The following is an 18,801-nucleotide window of genomic DNA, read 5'->3' as shown; positions in this document are numbered from 1 at the left end:
TAATTCCTTTTTATTATTAATAATTATTAATATTCTCAAAACATTTATTTCAGTTTCTTGGTTACTAGAGAGAATAAAAAGAGAGAAAAAATAATAATAATTTAAAATCATCAGTGTCAGTGTCGCTACCTTTTTGCCAGATCCAACTTTGGATTTTTTGGTTCCTCTAACTTTCTTTTGTCTGTTCTTTCGTTCTTTCCTTTGCTTCCTGGTCACCTTCTTTGGCTCCATCAGCCCCAGCTGTAATTAAATGATAATTTCCAACTCATATAATCCCCAGTAATTCCATACCCGTATCTGTCTGTAACGAGGTTCAAATTTCTTCAATGCATCCATACTATCATAAATAAGAGCAAAGCCCGAGGACTTTCCACCGCCAAAGGCAGTTCTAAAACCAAAACAGACGACAACATCGGACGTTGTCTTGTACATGTTAGCCAGCTGGTCTCTTAGCTCTTTCTTTGGTACATTAGGACGCCCAGGATGGAGTACATCCAGTACCTAATAATTAACATAATTCCTTATCAATAAACTAATTTATTTACTTACCATTTGACGTCTTTTCAATAGCCTATTTGTCATAAATTTTCTTGTTCTTAGAGTAGCTGTGTCAGCCTAAAAAATCAATAATCATTTTTAGAATTATCTCGAGAAGTATGTAAAACATAAAAATAAATGGTACTGTTACACAATATGGTAACTACTGAACGGGTTGATACTATTATTATCATTACATAAAAAGAATAAGTAACGTTGCTAAAGGATTCAACTCACCATCTTTGCACACGAGGCGAGGGAGGAAAAGAAAGAAAGGGATTATTAATTGATGGGCGTGGTCTCCACGTGGAGTTAAAAAATGGAGGGAGGTTCAGTGAGAAGAAATATAGCCCTTAAATTAAAGGAACCAGCTGCCATACCGTCTGTTAAGGCACAACCAACCAATGGTAAAATATAACAGCTATTCCTCCTTTTAAAATTTTCTTCATCCTCCCTTTCTCCATTATATTATTAGTAATTATTGATAATACTCCTGCTAATGAGACAAAGAAGAAGCCTGTTTCAACAGTATCAGCTATACATAAAGCCTGGGAGACACTCCAGTGGGATCAACCACTCAATCTTATTGGACGCGGTATTGTCGATCCTTTGATACACATATGTGAACAGTGTGACCTGCCGATACTTATATATGGAAGAATGGTGAGCGGTCTGTGTCTAATTAACACCCAAACAATCGTTGCTATTTTTGATCAATTAGTTGTAATTTTAATTATTGAGTGTTTATTCTTAATATTAATGTTAATATTATATTATTGTGTGCTTTAATTAGAAACACTGTCGTCACACATTCTGTCGTGATTGTGCAAAGAAAGCTGGTGGGGAATGTCCCAAGTGTCACGAATCCAATCAACAGTTTGACGAGGCCTTGATGGGCAATGTCTATATATGCACCTTTGGTGGGGGAAGGTATTTTTAAAATTTTTTGTATTGTGTGCTAATTTAAATGAATTATGCATAAATTTAAAAAATAGTGTATTATTATTTTTTTCATAGGTATGATAATAAAGGGTGTGGCCGCAGCTATTTATCACAGAGGGACCTCGATGCTCATATTGCTTACAGACACAAGAAGGATAAGAGTATAGTACAATTACCAGCTGCTCCTCCTCCCCCTCTTGCTCCTCTACCTAATATCACTGCTTTACAAGGATTCTTCCCAACCGCTAATAATCCCAGAGTATGTATTACACTGGTCATTTTTATTCAGTTTATATTCTCTTTCCTTCTCTTTAGCCTCCTCTAAATTTCCCGCCATCATTGTAAGTCAATTATTATAAATAATAATTAATTTATTATAAATAATAATTAATTGACTGTAATGATTATGGTTCGCGTACGTGTGGTCCTTTGATGACTTGATCAGTTCTTATGATGTCTTCTTCATTATTATACATTTAAAGATGCATGTGTCTAGTTTTGTCTTTCACCAAACATCCTTGACATCCTTAGAAATCCATTGTCCCTTTTACATGCGTAGACTGGACTTACTTTATATATGCACACACACACATTCTCTTTCTTCATTACTTTAATCACTTTGTCATGGAGTTGGGATTTGGAGATCTTAGTTTATCAAGCAGCAGTAGCAGTAGCAGCAGCAGCAGTAGCAGTAGTAGTAGTGATGATGATGGTGTACATGTTAAGCAAGGGGTTCAATGGTCTTACTGTCCATCCTTTCTCTGTGATCCCTCTCACTGGTCATACCGGTACTCTATACTGGTTTTGGTGTGCCTTATTGAGATCTCCTTGACTTTCAATGATGACATGACTGATGGTCTAGCAAAGGTTCTCATAGAAGTGATGGATATTGATACTTTAACGTACGAGTATCTTGACGGGTTTGGTACCATACCTAATATTGTATTGTGTATATTAGGAGGATATCTCATTGATAGATACTTTGGGATTAGGTATAGTTTAATTGCAGCCTCCATCACTGGTTTCATTGGTGAAGTGATATTTTGTGTTGGTATATTCACCTCTCATTACTGGTCAATGGTACTTGGTACGACCATTACCTTTATTGCAGAAGAGATGCTCGTGATGTTGCTGTACATATATCAGGCAAGATGGTTCAGGAAGAAAGAGCTGACTTTTGCACTTGGTTTGAACAGCAGTGCCGAATGTCTTGGGTCTGCTATGGCAATGTCTCTCTCTAATTTATTCTATGAGTATCTTTCTTTCATTTCTGTACCTCCACACATTCATCTTGGTATCACTTGTCTACTAGGACCTCTTGCAGCTTTCATTTCTCTTGTTTGCTGTTTCTTCATTGTCTGTCTTGACAGGAAACGCTCAAAGCCATCGAAAAACCCAACAGGGCTGAGTGTTAAGAAATGTGCAAATTTCTACAAGTACATATCTCTCAATGTAGTCCTGGTCTCAGTGGCTTATGGCCTATATGATCCTGTCATTGATTCATTCTCTACCATCGGACAACTTTTATTTGTAAAGAAGTTCAAACTAAACATTAACATGGCCAGTTTTGGCAATGGCCTGCTCTCCTGGTTGAATATATTCCTTTTACCATTGTTTGGTTTGATAATTGACATCACTGGCTATCACGTGTACTGGAGTATTGCTGGTGTATCGTTAGGAATACTAACTCATACTTTACTACTCACCTCATCCTTTCCATTCATCCCTTTCATTGCTCAGTTCTTATATGCAGTCTCCGACTCTCTCTTCTGTTCCAGCATGGGTCCACTGCCTGCTTTCATTGTACCCGAATCACAGGAGGCTACCATATATGGTATAATGGACTCGTTTGAGAACCTTGTGTTTGTAGTCTGTGTCTTTGCCACTGGTCACATTGCTGACACTGTAGGTTATAATGTACTGGAGATGTTTTATCTACTTTTACTTATTGTTTGCCTCATTTCATTAATTAATTTATTAATTAATGATCGCCTGTCGCTGATTGGAGTCACTAATGTATCTGGGATGATAAGAAGGAAAAGAGAAGAGGAAGAATCCTCATCATCATCTGACAGTGAATCTTCTTCTTCTGATGATGACAGCAGCTCCTCATCCTCTACTGAATGAACTACTTATAGTGTATAATTACCACTCTGATCGATTCTTAGCTTTCTGTTTCACACTTGCATTCACTATTGATGACGTAGTTTATATTAATAATTATTACATGATGCAAGGTTTACCACTTGATTTTTTGTCAAAAATGGCTAAGAGAGAATTCTTCATTTTTATAATTTTTTCTGATACATATGCATGTTTTTATGTTGTGTAGCAAGTTTGGGTTTATTACTCTTGAAATTAGATTTTTTTATGAATTTTTAAAGTTACTTAAAAATTGGGCCAAAGTCCCTGTACTATAGTACAGGGACTTTGGCCAAATTTCGCCAAAAATGGCAAAGTGAGATTTCTCCATGTTTATACTTTTTCCTAATACATATACATTTTCTTATGCTATGTTTTAAATTTGAGCTGATTCCGATCAAGTTTGATTTTTTTACGAATTTTTAAATTTGCTCAAAAATTGGGCCAAAGTCCCTGTACTATAGTACAGGGTCATTGGCCAAATTTTGTAAAAAATGGCTAGGAGAGAATTCTTCATTTTTATAATTTTTTCTGATACATATACATGTTCTTATGTTGTGTATCAATTTTGAGCTGATTTCGATCAAATTTTGATTTTTTATGAAGTTTAAAAGTTGCTTTAATTATCCAAATGCCATTATTATTATTATTGTTATTTTAAATAGAGCCCGAGGTCCACCAAATGCTCCACTACATCCTCTACCATTGCCTGGTTTTCCTGCCCAGCAGCCACGGTATCAACTACCAATTCTATACATTTTCATTGATAATTTTTTATTTTTAGATTTGTTGCTCCACCCACAAGTGCAAATTGGACTAGACCTCCTCCGACTGGTTTTCAATAAAACTAATTAAATAATTATTATTACTTTTTAATGAATATTGTACATCGATGTCCTTGTGCTATACAGTTCTCAAAAATGACTCTAAAAACAATCAATTTATTGATGTCCTTAGAAAGTTTGAGCCGATTATGAGCACAAAATTTTGCATTTTAAGAAAAATTATAATTTTAAGAATTCAGCACAGTTATAGACTATCAAATCAAGTATAGAGTCACTAATAGCAAGAATTTTTTTTCATTTAAGTTTATGAGTTATACTTGTCCAGTATTTTGCTCAATATCTTCATTGCATTTTGCATAGAAGAGATACTGCAGTATTCATTGTCACCATGATACACATGACTGTGACCATATCCAGAAGTCTGTCAAAAGAAACAAAATAAAATATAAATAACTGAAAATGCAGTGGCTATATATGTACAGTGGAGGCTCTATAACAAGGACACCTTTATGATGCGGACATTATGTAATGCAATTGGTACAAGCCTATACAAAAGCACCTCTGTGTGTAGCATCAATGTTGTCCAAAATAAAGAGGTTACACTGTGCATAATGAAAATCAGATTATTACCTGTATATCAAAACCAGCTTTTTGCAAATCACCAACAAGAGGGAGGCTCCCACAGATAGAGAACGGTTTGCTCTCACCTAAAACTTCCAGTGTTGCAGCATGAAGATGCTTAAAAGCTGGACTATCCATGTTACAAGCAATACCCTAACAAACAACAATAAATGTAAAGAAAAACAATTGTTTATACTTTAAGAGGTGCTCCTTCAATTGTAAAGGTTAATTTAGCTCTAAAGCTAGCACCAGTAGCAGTATCAGTGATATCATACTTGCTGCATGGACCACGACATGGCAAAATACTCAAATCTAAAAATTATAAATGAATCGTACTTAAATAATTTCAATTACTGCTACCATTGTTTAATTCTTCAACATATTTTCCAATGCGTGCAGTGCATTCCTCAATGTCATAAAATGGCGTCAGACGAATATCACCTGTATATAACATGGTCAGTTATTAATAGTTATCAATATTATTTATTACCTTTAACCTCAGTCCAAGGCGGTATCTGATTGATTGATCCTTCAGAGCAAGTTATTTGTGTTGGCTTCATTGTTGATGGGGTGGAAAATTTATAACGCTCTTCTTCAGGATGCTAAGAGAGAGTGAGAGGGCAAGAAAAAGCAAAAAGAAGATAAAAGAGTTTAATTGATTTAATATGAGTTTTAATTAATCATCCAGGGACTTTGGCCTGATTTTTTAGCAACTTGTACTTACAGCTGAATAATCTTCATAAAATTTCTTTTGAAGATAAGATACGACCTCATCAGCTAATTCAATACTATTGATACCCTATTAATTAACTGAATAAATAATGATTAATAATTAATAGTTCACTTTATGAGGTAGTCCTGAATGAAAGAGCCGTCCATCAACACGTAGCTTCCACATGGCAGCTGAAGCAGTACCTAACAAAAACAACAACAATAAACAACAACAACAAAGTAAGCCTTACCAACACAAGGATTGTTGTCAGCAGAGTCTATCCAGTATATTGGCCCATTCTTGTACCTTTCAAGCCTGCCATCTTTCAACATGGCATCAACACCAACATCAGGGATTGTAGAATTCTCTTCGCTACAACATCAATAAACAACCATACAACGTACTACTCAAAACCTTTTTATTTCATTTCTGACTTATGCTCATGTGTCTTGTAAAAAATATTAATAAAATTAAGTAATTTTGTGTAGGGATTTGGTTCTAGCTCTGCTAAAGTGCTAATTTCAATTATAAGTAGTGATGTTTGTGTCACTGGAGATCCCTTGCTAAAACCAGTACACACAGGTACATTGAAATACATTAATAGTGGTTGATGGTATGTTGTTTTAGTGTTTATTGTAGATGAACATGATGCAATCTTGTAATGATTATCATGTGACTGTTATCGTAACCTCATAACCTAGCTCGCCCCTTGATAACAAGAATTGATTATTAATCCTAATACAACTTGTGTACAATAGATGCACTATAGATATACTATATCTTAATGGTGTGTACATGTTCATGTACATACCTAGCAATGAAGACTGCCCAAACGGAGCGTTTGAGTTGAGGCTTCTTCTCAGCCAGCTGGAGGAACAAGTCAGTTATCAAGGCAACATGTCCCAGGCAATCAGTAGTACCACGTCCATACAACTTGTCACCCTAAAGGAGGAAGGGAGAGTGATAAGGAGTGATGTGGTATTACATTACTTCTTGTGTAAGTTTGAAAGGGTTTCTTTCCCAAGTCTCAGGATTAGCAGGCACACAGTCCAAATGGCTACCAACGAATGAGACGGTGTCCACGGCTCCAGTGGGGGTGTAACCGATCACTAGATTACCACGTCCTTCAACATACGTCACATGCTCTATAGTCAATGGGCCACCGTTCTCAGTTGAGTGAGGCTTGAGAACTTCAAGAAGATGCTTTATAGCTCTGCATTATAAGAAATACATTGTGTATTATAAATGAAAAAAAGGGCATTGTCACTGATATTCTTCTCACCTATCCTCTTGTGGAACAAATTTCGGAGGATTGTTTTGTAGGAATTCTGTCTCTCCAATCAGCTTAGTCATCAGAGAGACATACCTATCAGTATTGAGCTCTAAATTCAGAGGAGAAGCAGTCATCTTTTCTTTCGGCTCGAAAACTCTAACTCGTGTCTGAGGCTGAGCTAACGCCCACGCAATCACTGGTTATTAAAAGTTATTGACTAAATTGCATTGCTAAGGACAACGCCCTCCTAACGCCCTTCATCTGAGATCTGACCACAGTTAGCTGTTCCTCAGCTTCCTCTTCTCTTGGCACAGTACTCTGTTACACTCCCTCTAGCTAGCAGAGGAAATAAAAGTACAGATAAAGGAGTCCTTTATTGCTTTATATTGTTATTATTAATAGATGAGTTTGTCGCATTTCTTGAAAGCGTCAAGAAGAGGCTTGACTTTGACAGCTAACCGCTTCTGTCCCTCTCTTGTCTCCTCTTCCTACTCAACCGCTCCGGTCAGTAATGATGAAGACAGTCTTAGCTTCAACGACATGGTTTTGAAATTCAGCGAAAAGGTAAAGTGAGAGAGATAATATCTAAATTTGATGTAACTCTCTTTCTCTCTCCTTATTCACACCTCCAGGCTACTAAAATTGTAGTCGATAAGCTGCAACAACAAGACAATAAAGTCCCAATGTCCGACAGAAAGAACTTCATTGAGGGAGTCCTTCAATTGATACTGCCTTGTAATCATGTACTTCACGTTAGCTTTCCTATTCATCGTGAAGATGGGACAATGGAGATAATTAAAGCATGGAGGGCACAGCATTCACAACACAGGACACCTTGCAAAGGAGGTACATGCACAGTACAAAAGGAGAATGTGATGTCATTATTACTTAATTGTGGTTTTTGATTATAGTAATGTAATTATTGTATTATTTTAACATCAATTACTACACTACAGCAAGACTGACCTTCTCTTTCTTTCTATTTCAAGGTATAAGGTTCAGTGATGAAGTTACAGAAGATGAAGTAAAGGCATTGGCTACCTTGATGACATTTAAATGTGCAATGGTCGATGTTCCTTTTGGTGGAGCTAAAGGAGGAATTAAAATCAATCCTCGGAAATATTCTGTAAGAGAAACAATAACAATGACATTCTCGTGATGTAACTTGATGTCATTGTATTAAAAAACAGGTTAAAGAGTTGGAGAGAATCACAAGAAGATTCACAATGGAACTAGCAAAGAAAGGATTTATAGGGCCAGGACTTGACGTACCTGCACCAGACATGGGAACAGGAGAGAGAGAAATGAGTTGGATTGCAGATACTTATGCAATGACACATGGTAAGTAGAGATAAAGAGAGAGAGAGAGCTCCAGTATACAATATTCTTTTCCTGTTATTAGGTTATGGTGATATTAATGCCCATGCTTGTGTGACTGGTAAACCAATACCTCAAGGTGGCATTCATGGGAGGACATCTGCCACTGGAAGAGTAAGAAGATACACACACACACACACACACACACAGAGGGTTTTACATAGGACTTTAGTATGTCAAGTTGCTGAAAAAAATGGGCCAAAGTCCCTGTACTATAGTACAGGGTTGCTAGCCAAATTTTGGTAAAAATGGCAAGGAGAGAATTCTCCATTTTTATAATTTTTTCTGATACATATACATGTTCTTATGTTATGTTTCAAATTTGAGTTGATTCTGATCAAGTTTGAATTTTTTATGAATTTTTAAATTTGCTTAAAAATTGGGCCAAAGTCCCTGTACTATAGTACAGTGTCGTTGACCAAATTTCATCAAAAATGGCAAGGAGAGAATTCTCCAATTTTATTTTTTTTTTTGAAATGTATACATGTTCGTATATTGTGTAGCAAGTTTGAGCTCATTCCGATCAAATTTGATTTTTTTACGAATTTTAAAAGTTAGTTTAATTTCCATTTACATGTACTGCATTTCAGCTCATGAAACATGTTCAGCTCACTTGGCATGCTTTGTACACACACAGTGACTTATAAAAGAAATAATACTCTTCACTCTTCTCTTTGTTTATTTCTTAACTCTCTTCTAATGAAAGGGTGTGTTTCACAGCATTAAAAGTTTCCTTGATTCAGAGGAATATTGCTCAAAGATTGGTCTATCAACTGGCATTGAGGGGAAAACATTTATCATACAAGTAAGGAATCACACACACACACACCCTTTCATCTCCTCCTTCCTCTTTTGAAGGGCTTTGGTAATGTTGGCTTGCATTCAATGCGCTACTTAACACGATTTGGTGGTAAGTGTATTGGAGTCATGGAGTACAATGGATCAATTTATAATGCTGACGGAATTGACCCTAAGCAGCTGGAAGATTATAAAGAAGTAGGAATTTTATTATTATTATTATTATTGTTCTTTTAATCTTCCTCTCCTCTCTAGAGTAACAATGGCTCCATTATTGGTTACCCTGGTGCCGAACAAACTGATGAGAATTTATTAACTGCTCAATGTGACATCTTAGTACCAGCTGCTGGAGAGCAACAAATAACTGCTGCTGTTGCTAAAAAAATGAAAGCTAAAGTAAACTAATAAATTGTATAGATTTTAATATTATTTTATTTTCCCTGTTATTATTATTATTAGGTAATTGCTGAAGGTGCTAATGGTCCAACTACAATAGCAGCTGAAAAGATACTTCATGAAAAAAACATCTTAGTGATACCAGTAACTGAATAACTATTAATAATTATTATTACTGAACTATTTCTAACTATTAGGACATGTTTTGTAATGCTGGCGGTGTTACAGTATCATATTTTGAATGGCTTAAGAATCTCAATCATGTCAGCTTTGGAAGATTAACTTGGAAATACGAGGAAGAGAGTAACACGCATCTCCTACGTAAGTTTGTAGCAAATCTTGAAATCTTTGAGCCATTTTTGTACACATTCTTTGAGAAACTTAAGCACAGTCCAATGATGAAGATAACACTTTTATTATTGTTACTATTTTTATTTGCTTAGAATCTGTTGAGAAAAGCTTGGAGCACAAATTTGGTCAAAAGATACCAATCAAGCCAACACCAGATTTCCAGGATCACATAGCAGTGAGTTTATTCACTTTATTGCATTTGAATTTTTGTTTATTATTACATTAGGGTGCATCTGAAAAAGATATCGTTCATTCTGGTCTGCAATATACAATGGAGAGATCAGCAAGAGTAAGTACACAATAAATTTTGTTATTGTTTTAAAATTATTGCTGTTAGCAAATAATGCGAGCTGTTCGTGAGTATGATCTTGGTCTTGATTTGCGTACAGCTGCTTACGTCTGTGCACTAGAAAAGATATACACTGTTTATAGAGAGGCCGGAATCACCTTCTCGTGATTATGAAACAATCATTAATATTACTTATTTATTGCTATTGCTAGGATTATTAATGCTTTTTGCTTCAACTTAATAGAACTATAATTATTGTGTATTTGAGTGTCTTATTTATTGTAGACTAGTATTTCTTTCTTGGTGTATTATCAGCAATAATACTGTATTTCATTGACCTTAAACTAAAATTTTGTTTTAGCAACACCACAAGGTATGAATATTACCTAATTTTTGGGTGGGGCTGGATGCTGAGATTGCAGCAAAATGGCTTTCTTTAATTCCCTTCTCTGCACTTTTGTAATCACTTGTCTCTGTCTTGGGCTAACTCATGGAGCTCCAAATATCCTCTTTATGATGGCAGATCAAATGAGAGAGGATGCAATGGGCTGTAGTGGAAGCAAAGCCGCCATCACTCCTAATCTTGACGGTATTGCTAAAGAAGGAGTCAGATTTGACAAAGCTTTCAGCTCTACTCCAACATGCACTCCAGCTCGTTCTGCCCTCCTTACTGGTCTCTCTCCCTGGTATCACGGTATGCTAGGATATGGGAGCATTGCTCACAGGTATAGCTACGAAATGCCCCGTGTAATGTCAGAGAATGGTTACTACACCCACTCCATTGGCAAAGATCATTTCGGATGGAACAAGACAGCTAATTCAGGTATGTCACACGGATACAACAGCACCTACCTGTATGATGGGCTAGAAGAGAATTCTGAGTTTGACGACTATGATCACTGGTTCGCTAAAGAGATGCCAGGAGTAGATCCAATGAAAACTGGTCTGACCTTTAATGACTATCGTGGAAGACCATATGCTTTACCAGAATATTATCATCCAACTGCATGGGTTGGTAGATCTGCAGTTGATTTTATACAAAACTACAGTAGGTCAGAGCCTTTCTTCCTCAAGGTCTCTTTTCACCGCCCACACAGCCCGTATGATCCACCACAGAGATGGCTAGATAATTATAAAGATGTTAAGCTACCCTTGCCTTATCAAGGAGGCAACTGGGATGAAAGATATGCTGTAAAGTATAACACTACACCATCTCCTGGCATATGGTGTGGTGACTTGGGGAGTGAGCAAGTAAAGGAGTCAAGACAGGCTTATTTTGCTAGTGTGTCATTTGTTGATGAGTGGATTGGTCAGATACTTGCAGCTCTGGAAAAGAGAGATCTAACTGGTAATACTGTTATAATATTCACTGCAGATCATGGTGACATGATGGGTGACCACTACCACTGGAGGAAAGGCTATCCTTATTATGGCTCAGCTCATATACCAATGCTCTTACGATGGCCTGACACTGTCAAGATTGTATTACCAAGAGGGTCCACACTATCGCAGGTGGTTGAGCTAAGAGACATCTTCCCAACTGTGCTAGACTTTGCAGAGATTGAGATACCAGAAGACGTGAAACTAAATGGTAGCTCTCTGAAGCCATTGCTCCTTCAGGAAATGGATTGGAGGGAGTACATAGACCTGGAGCATGACATATGCTATAATGCAACCAATCATTGGAATGCACTAACAGATGGACACACCAAATACATCTACCAGGCTTACTTTGGTAATGAGCAGTTGTTTTCTTTAGATGATGATCCTGGTGAATTGCATGACCTTTCTGATGATCCAGCTTGGAAGAAAACCTTACTGATGTGGAGGGAGAGACTTATCAAGCAGTTTCAAGAGGAAGGCCGTGGGACTGACTGGGTTGCTGATAATAAACTAGTGCAGAGAGTAAAAGGACAACTTTACTCGCCAAATTATCCCAAAACTACTTCCTGATTAACGTGAATATATTATTTTGCTGTGTGCTGCATGTAATTTTACATTTTAATTAATTTTGCTGTACAAACAGATTGTTTTTGAACATATTTATTAAGATTTCATGCTACTTTCCCAATCAAAACTTCTACTGATAAGAGAATAGAGTTCTTCATTGTATGCTCTGAAGTAGTCTTTCAGTGTAGTAACCACTTCCTCACTCACAAACGGATGCTTCCTTCCCTTTGCTCCACTCATACACATAGGAGCATTCGATGTTTTAAAACAATAGAATTTCCTCTTTTTATTGAAAACAAAGTTTTTCTTGGTAAAGAAAGAGTTTAAGTGAAGACATTCCTCCAATGCCTTTGCTTCTGTGTAAGGATCTGTAATGAATTGATCTCCATTTACAAAGCAGAACTGATCCTTGCCGAAGATGTTAAACCATTGCTTCAAATGATAACTGTAGCAACTCGAATTAATGATATTAAGACTGTCATCAACCCTGCTATCAGGTGATAGCACCATCATGTCAAATGGAGGTAGAGCTGGTTTTCTATTCATGTAGCTCCACGAAACCATCTCTAAATAATCTGATACACTCCTCACGACCGGGTTACGAAACATCACTATAAATTTCAAGCTTGAGGTCTCTACTCCACTCTCAATAGCTGCTTTCTTAAGCCTTACGGCAGGCAATGGAGAGAGAATGTAGTCTGGGCTCTTCTCAATAGTGTACCCTTGAGCAGGGGGAGGAGGGAACCGAGAGAGATAGCTTGTTAAATTTTGGATCTGTCCACTACTGAAATATCTCATTTCTCGTCTCGGCCCATCAAGCTGAGGGTGCATTTTAAGCAGTTCATAAAGTGCTTTTGTACCGGTCTTTGCAAAACCAATGATGAAATAATGAGGGAATCTGTGAGCATACATAGAAATATTGTCATTTTTAGGGCTCGTCCAAGGATGATCTACTAATGTAGGACTATGATGAGTGTGCTTTCTTTTCTTCTTCCTTCTGACTCTTCCCCTAGGAGGAAAGTATTCGAATTGATCACCATATCTGTCATAGTCTACGTGCAGGCTGGCTGTAGAGGAAAGAGAAGGGCCAGTATCAATCCCTGCATCAGTAGTGTTGTACCCAGTCACTCCATTCGATCCATCTGTGTCAGTTATGTTCTCAGTTGAGATGGATAGCTTGAGAGCGTCTCTTGGTTCTTCTGGTGGCTTCATAACGTACTTCATAGCAGTACCATCTTCTCTAAGGAGCACAAAACAACCTCCAAATAATGTAAGCAACAATGTGAGTAGACACGCAAGAATCCCTCGCCTTGTTTTGCAACAAGAGAGCAAGTGAAGAGAAGGCGGCTCCATTGTTTTGCACGACTGGTTATGCATAATCTAATTTAGAGCTACTGGCATGTGGCATGAGGTGGGACTAAATGCGGGGGCGTTAATACTTAATTTTTTCAATAATTTTTGGGATTTCGATTTTCCCAATAATAATAATAATAGTAATAATAATAATAATAATAATAATAATAACAGTAATAATAATAATAATGATAATAATAATATTAATAGGGATAATGTCAATACATACGAGGACTCTGTCACGTGAAAATCACATGATACAAACATTATTCAATAAAAGATAACAAACACACACACACGTACATACACACGGTATTGCATAGTTAACCCATGCTCCATTCCTTGTAAGAAAGAGAAGGACTACCCATACAACACCATTAAACACACAAACACAGTGATTTTATTATTATCTTAGTTCACTGGATGCTTTTGTGTACAAAATCTAAAAACCGTCTTGCGTATTGTCCAGGTTTAACTGTCGATATTTCAGCACCATGCTAGGAGAGACAAAGAGAGGAGAGTAGTAATATTGAAAACATTATTTTTTTCTTACTCCATGCTTCATTGTCTTAGCAGCATGTGCTGCTCTCTTCCTGGCACCATAGTTAGTCAGTACATCAATAATTGCAATGTAATATACTTCCTTCCTCGATTCTTTATCAAAATAAATAATAATAAACAAAAAGTAAAAATCAAAATTAAACAGATTCTAAAATTTCTCTCTCTAACCTGGTAGAGACAGTACAGCAAATATGTCTACAGACTTATCAATGATAGGATAATAACCGTCTGCCTTAGCTTGAACCACTTCCTTCTCTCCGTTGACCAGTATCGGCCGATACACTGGTGACGCGGCACCAGTTGGACTTCCAGAAGGTTCTTCTAATAAAAAATAAATTTTTGGTTAGTTTTGATATCATCAGTTACTCTCAATGACTTCGTCTTCTTTGATGACAACAAGCTCCTCCGCTTTAGGAGGAGATGCACCTGTTGGAGGTACAGGGGAAGTCGGTTCACCCTCAACGTTGCTCTTCCCCATATCATCTATTAGTGTAAGATTAGTGGGCATGATTAATGGGCGGGGCTTACCAGGGAGAGGTGAGGTAGGTGAGTCTTCTCTTAGTTCGTCACCAGAGAAATCAACATCGTCGTCATCCAGCCATTCTTCGTCATCTGAGTCCGTGGGAGCAGCTCCGAAATCTGTTATACCAACCAGCAAACTGTAATCCATTAGGTTCAATTTTTCTAGCAGCTATATAAAAATTAAAAAGAATGAATTTCAAATTTTGAATCAATTAAAAATTCGTAAAAAATCTAATTTCGATCGGAATCAGTTCAAACTTGCTACACAACATAAGAACATGTATATGTATCAGAAAAAATTATAAAAATGAAGAATTCTCTCCTAGTCATTTTTGGCAAAATTCGGACCAGGACACTGTACTATAGTACAGGGACTTTGGCCCAATTTTTGAGTAACTCTGAAAATTCGTAAAAAAATTCAGTTTCAATTTGAATCAGCTCAAACTTGCTGTACAACATAATAACAATATAGCACCCTTGGAAATAAACTCTAAATTCAAAAATACAATTACTCTTTTACACTATTATCAACCAATACTATTACATGCACATTGTACAAGTTCTACAGTATGCTACATGTAGCCTGTAGGTAGGTAAAAACTGTGAGCAGATTCCAATCACAGTATATGTACACTACATGTATGTAAACTCACTCCAACATCAGATTCAAGTATGGATAAGAAAGAAGCTTTTGATGCATCGCCAATCATTATCTTGCGTTCCATTTGAATGAAATCATTATCCTTTAAAGTTGGTCTTATTTTAGCCTGAGGGGAGAGAGAAGAGGAGGAGGAGGAGGGAAAGTAGAGAAAAGGAGAGAATGCGTAGGTGGTGGCATATCACATGTCAATATTATAATATACGCAATTACATAAATGTACGTGTACACATGTTGTATTATCACACCTTTTCCTTTTCACTGGCCGCCCTGTCAACAGTGGATCCTTTCAGATCAAACTTGAGATGTGTCTTGTACTTGTGGCTCAGTATATTTCTCATTACTATCCAATACGTCTCGGCACTATTGACTGTTAGCCTATACATGCCAAGATATTGAGGAAGGAGAGTTTGACCCTCTTGTGTTACTATGTGCTAAGATAGAGAGAGAGGGAGAGAGAAGGGGGAGAGAAAGAGAATATAATAGTGATTAAATAATCTTATCTCACTGCATGGTATGGTTGCAATATCTGATGTAACAATGCAACTTCCTCAGAGCTCAAGGATTTGATGATTAGCTTCTTGTCACTCGTTACAAAGAAAGTAGAACCGCTTCTCCCAGGATTGTCCATCGCTAGATGAGCATGCTGAGTCAAAGAAGACTAGAGAGAGAGAGAGAGAGAGAGAGGAAGGAAGAAGAAGATAAAAAGAGAGCAAACATAATTTTCGTATACCATGTAGTCGTAGTCATCGATCTTAAATCTTTTCCGAAGGTCATGAAATACAATCGGGCAATATTCTTTGAATTTGAAATGGCCGGGGAGGTACTCTCTGTTTTGACATGAGAGGATTAACAAACAAACAAACCTCGCCTACTCACTTGCTGTAATGTTGATTCTCGACTCGGATCTTACTGAAAGCTTTAAAGTCTTCCTCAAGCAATAGAGAGGGTTCTGGCTGTAGCATTATTTCATTAATCTGGAGAAAAAGAGAGAGAGGCGCATACATACTAGTGAGATGTATCTCTTACACTGTGCTGTATCCCCCACATAAAGACGGCTTGAATTGGGTCTTTTGCCCTCATAAACCTTTTCTTTTGTTTCTTGGCTTTAACGTGTCTGCTCTTCTGATGAACGGACCCGGTACTGGCTCCTTTATTCTTTCCTACCCCTCCAGGCATTCTTTATAAAGGATAAAACTCTACGACTGGACTAGCAGGAGCAACCGACGCTTTGCCCTTTCTTAAAGATTTTTACTTTTTATCATTCGATACCACGCCTCTGACACGCCCCCACACACGTGGGCGTTGAACAAATTTTTTTAAGACGGCCATTCAAAATTATTGTGTCAAACAACTTGAGCTTTATTTTCTTCATTTTTAATTTTTCTTTTCAAACAGTGCAATGAAGAACCCAATGGTATCAAGAGAAAGAGGTGAAGATGATAGCTGCTTATTAAATGCAGCTGGACCAAATCTTTGAAGTTTCAAGCATTCTTCACGCGACAATTCAAACATGCTAAGGCCAGGGTATCCAATCACTGGAGACTAAAGAGAAGGAGTGATCGATTAGGAAAGCATAATCACTCTTACTTGCTCAATTAGAATCATTTCTTTGAATGTTGAGAGCAGCCACTTCACTTGAGCTTCATTTTCCTCAGGTGACAAAGAACAGGTCGAATAGAGTAACTTACCACCTGGCTTTAGTAATAGGACAGCCTACAAGAGAGTCAAGGTAGCTGGATTGAATAAAAAATTAATACCTGAGCTAATAGTTTCTTCTGATAGAGAGGCAGTGATGTGAAGTCTGTTAAATTTATTGAAAAGTTAAACCTAGGTCTTTGACCCAGTCCACTGCAAGGAGCATCCAATAGGACCTTGTCAAAAAATGCAGGTGGATAAGGAGGGGGCCCAGGGACTAATACATTGCAAGGAAAATAAAATTATAATAAATGATACGCTCATACAGTTTCTTTGAGAAGAAGCATCATCTGATTTGCTAGAGCAAGCAGCTGTTGAATCATGATGAAAGCAATGGACATTAGTCAAACCAAATCTCTTGACATTGTGCTTCAATGACTTCATTTTTCCAGCTGATCTATCCAGGGCTATTATTACTCCCTTTGAAATGACCGATTTCCAACAATTTTGGTCATAATTTTTAAAATTATCATACTAACTTTATTTCTCATTAGTGTAGCTAGGTGAGTTGCCTTACCACCTGGTGCTGCACACATATCTAATACCCGGTCGGTCTCGGTCGGTTTAAGTACGTGTGACACTACCAGTGATGGCAAACTCTGTGGAAATGCAACATCATTTAACAGCATTTCATTGAGTGAGGGAGAAATATAGAGAGGGTCCGTCATTCTTATAGCCAATCCACTATATGAAATCTAAAATAAAATTTTTAATTTGACATAATACATAATACCTGCTTTTAGCAGATGGTCCAAACCAGTCTGCCCTGGTCTGACAGGCTTTGCCGTTACCGATGTAAACCTTAGGCCCGTCATATTTCTTAACCAAACCTTTCCTGCTCTCATTCCCAGAATCAGCATACACTGAGACTGACTCTCCAATAAATAAATCTGAATATTAAAAAAATGGAAATAATTCCCAGCTAAATATTAGTTTAGGAACCTTTCGGAGCACCAAGGATTCCAGGCCCATAAACGTCGGCCCCTCGAAGAACGGATTGACCACAAGTCATTTCAACAAGAATTTCTTTATCGTAGAGTCTCAGATCAGAATGTGGGCCACTTCCTTCAATTAATAATACATCAGGCAATAAAGGATGGACACTCATTGATATAGAGGTACTGCAATTTCTCTCTCTGCAATACTAAAGCACGAGCAATTAATATCTTTTTGTCGGTGGCTAATATTCAAACCTTTTCTAATACGTCTTTGACTGACTCAACTCCTTCAGATACTATTGGAGTTTTTAAGGTATTTACTCTGACTGAGCTCGTTAAAGGAGGTGTGGCTAATTCAGCACACAAATTTTCTATGACATCACCGACATGAAGTGATAATTGATTCTGATCAATTAAATATATAATAATTTATTAATAGCAGTGTTACTAATTATAGTGCTTACACACAAAGGTTCAAATAGTTCTTTTAAATACGCCATAAATTTAGTTTGTTCCATATTTCACCTTTAAAAAAAAGAGGACAAATAATTAATAAACAAAATACTAATTTACTATTTCATGAAGGAATCTTTTCCTTATCAGAGTCCTTATCAATAATATTAATATTCTGGGCAGCCTTAGTCTCTTGCCCCGCCCCTTCGCTTTCTGAGGAAGGGTCTGAGACTAGGGCAGCCTTTTCTCTTTCCTCCCTCCTCCTATCAAGGTAAGGTTTACTACAGATAAATATACCAGCTGATGTTAGTATAAATCCAGCCCAAACGGCAGATATCTTTAATCCTGCTTTTATTCTGGCTTGATAGGCTGGGGGCAAATCACTTAATCTGTCCCCCATTACAACTTACAACTCCACGTGGATAGAGCCACGCCTTCATTTAGC

General features: G+C 37.2%; 8 protein-coding genes across 9 annotated transcripts; 3 read left to right on the top strand and 5 right to left on the bottom strand.

Moving 5' to 3' along the window:
• Nucleotides 1-3: 3 nt before the first annotated feature.
• Nucleotides 4-847, bottom strand: LOC105316526 (40S ribosomal protein S24-like). Its single transcript, XM_011411467.2, has 5 exons — nucleotides 775-847; nucleotides 550-615; nucleotides 292-501; nucleotides 130-240; nucleotides 4-64 (listed from the first exon to the last, which is right to left on the bottom strand). Exons 1-5 carry the CDS (start codon nucleotides 775-777, stop codon nucleotides 62-64), a joined length of 393 nt encoding a protein of 130 aa, XP_011409769.1. The 5' UTR covers nucleotides 778-847; the 3' UTR covers nucleotides 4-61.
• Nucleotides 839-4,557, top strand: LOC100632231 (E3 ubiquitin-protein ligase Hakai-like). The gene is made up of 7 exons (XM_003383672.2): nucleotides 839-944; nucleotides 1,013-1,200; nucleotides 1,331-1,467; nucleotides 1,555-1,738; nucleotides 1,795-1,820; nucleotides 4,287-4,355; nucleotides 4,406-4,557. Exons 1-7 carry the CDS (start codon nucleotides 857-859, stop codon nucleotides 4,464-4,466), a joined length of 753 nt encoding a protein of 250 aa, XP_003383720.2. The 5' UTR covers nucleotides 839-856; the 3' UTR covers nucleotides 4,467-4,557.
• A 56-nt stretch (nucleotides 4,558-4,613) lies between these two features.
• On the bottom strand, nucleotides 4,614-7,198 carry LOC100632106 (acetylornithine deacetylase-like). The gene is made up of 11 exons (XM_020008359.1): nucleotides 7,022-7,198; nucleotides 6,730-6,952; nucleotides 6,551-6,681; nucleotides 5,990-6,111; nucleotides 5,872-5,942; nucleotides 5,752-5,826; nucleotides 5,518-5,629; nucleotides 5,388-5,468; nucleotides 5,224-5,339; nucleotides 5,037-5,180; nucleotides 4,614-4,827 (listed from the first exon to the last, which is right to left on the bottom strand). Exons 1-11 carry the CDS (start codon nucleotides 7,144-7,146, stop codon nucleotides 4,711-4,713), a joined length of 1,317 nt encoding a protein of 438 aa, XP_019863918.1. The 5' UTR covers nucleotides 7,147-7,198; the 3' UTR covers nucleotides 4,614-4,710.
• Nucleotides 7,199-7,255: 57 nt separating this feature from the next.
• On the top strand, nucleotides 7,256-10,573 carry LOC100635384 (glutamate dehydrogenase, mitochondrial). The gene is made up of 14 exons (XM_003383612.3): nucleotides 7,256-7,366; nucleotides 7,415-7,576; nucleotides 7,645-7,858; nucleotides 8,002-8,138; nucleotides 8,203-8,353; nucleotides 8,415-8,503; nucleotides 9,096-9,194; nucleotides 9,248-9,385; nucleotides 9,443-9,583; nucleotides 9,647-9,727; nucleotides 9,781-9,904; nucleotides 10,027-10,109; nucleotides 10,161-10,223; nucleotides 10,272-10,573. Exons 2-14 carry the CDS (start codon nucleotides 7,415-7,417, stop codon nucleotides 10,389-10,391), a joined length of 1,602 nt encoding a protein of 533 aa, XP_003383660.1. The 5' UTR covers nucleotides 7,256-7,366; the 3' UTR covers nucleotides 10,392-10,573.
• Nucleotides 10,574-10,617: 44 nt separating this feature from the next.
• On the top strand, nucleotides 10,618-12,265 carry LOC109593113 (arylsulfatase-like). Its single transcript, XM_020008348.1, has one exon. The coding sequence runs from the start codon at nucleotides 10,650-10,652 to the stop codon at nucleotides 12,174-12,176; it is 1,527 nt and encodes a 508-aa protein (XP_019863907.1). The 5' UTR covers nucleotides 10,618-10,649; the 3' UTR covers nucleotides 12,177-12,265.
• On the bottom strand, nucleotides 12,233-13,575 carry LOC100631854 (heparan sulfate glucosamine 3-O-sulfotransferase 1-like). The gene has a single exon (XM_020008364.1). The coding sequence runs from the start codon at nucleotides 13,548-13,550 to the stop codon at nucleotides 12,270-12,272; it is 1,281 nt and encodes a 426-aa protein (XP_019863923.1). The 5' UTR covers nucleotides 13,551-13,575; the 3' UTR covers nucleotides 12,233-12,269.
• A 177-nt stretch (nucleotides 13,576-13,752) lies between these two features.
• On the bottom strand, nucleotides 13,753-16,535 carry LOC100631729 (phosphatidylinositol 5-phosphate 4-kinase type-2 beta-like). Of its 2 annotated transcripts, none has more exons than XM_003383668.3 (11): nucleotides 16,297-16,535; nucleotides 16,147-16,244; nucleotides 16,001-16,097; nucleotides 15,776-15,928; nucleotides 15,516-15,701; nucleotides 15,263-15,376; nucleotides 14,616-14,778; nucleotides 14,454-14,570; nucleotides 14,256-14,408; nucleotides 14,080-14,180; nucleotides 13,753-14,023 (listed from the first exon to the last, which is right to left on the bottom strand). In XM_003383668.3, exons 1-11 carry the CDS (start codon nucleotides 16,444-16,446, stop codon nucleotides 13,943-13,945), a joined length of 1,413 nt encoding a protein of 470 aa, XP_003383716.3. In that variant the 5' UTR covers nucleotides 16,447-16,535; the 3' UTR covers nucleotides 13,753-13,942. The 2 variants fall into 2 exon arrangements, with proteins under 2 accessions (XP_003383716.3, XP_019863884.1); XM_020008325.1 differs by having other exon boundaries at nucleotides 14,256-14,405.
• Nucleotides 16,536-16,589: 54 nt separating this feature from the next.
• LOC100631602 (putative methyltransferase NSUN6) lies at nucleotides 16,590-18,567 on the bottom strand. Its single transcript, XM_011411503.2, has 10 exons — nucleotides 18,477-18,567; nucleotides 18,368-18,428; nucleotides 18,159-18,308; nucleotides 17,908-18,109; nucleotides 17,699-17,855; nucleotides 17,445-17,649; nucleotides 17,232-17,385; nucleotides 17,028-17,182; nucleotides 16,858-16,983; nucleotides 16,590-16,812 (listed from the first exon to the last, which is right to left on the bottom strand). Exons 2-10 carry the CDS (start codon nucleotides 18,419-18,421, stop codon nucleotides 16,645-16,647), a joined length of 1,371 nt encoding a protein of 456 aa, XP_011409805.2. The 5' UTR covers nucleotides 18,422-18,428; nucleotides 18,477-18,567; the 3' UTR covers nucleotides 16,590-16,644.
• Nucleotides 18,568-18,801: the final 234 nt, after the last annotated feature.

This window comes from Amphimedon queenslandica, unplaced genomic scaffold, assembly GCF_000090795.2.
Source record: "Amphimedon queenslandica unplaced genomic scaffold, v1.1 AMPQUscaffold_13508, whole genome shotgun sequence".
NCBI lineage: Eukaryota > Metazoa > Porifera > Demospongiae > Haplosclerida > Niphatidae > Amphimedon > Amphimedon queenslandica.
Note: the sequence above shows the minus strand (reverse complement) of the source record. Positions and strands in the feature narration are given on the sequence as shown.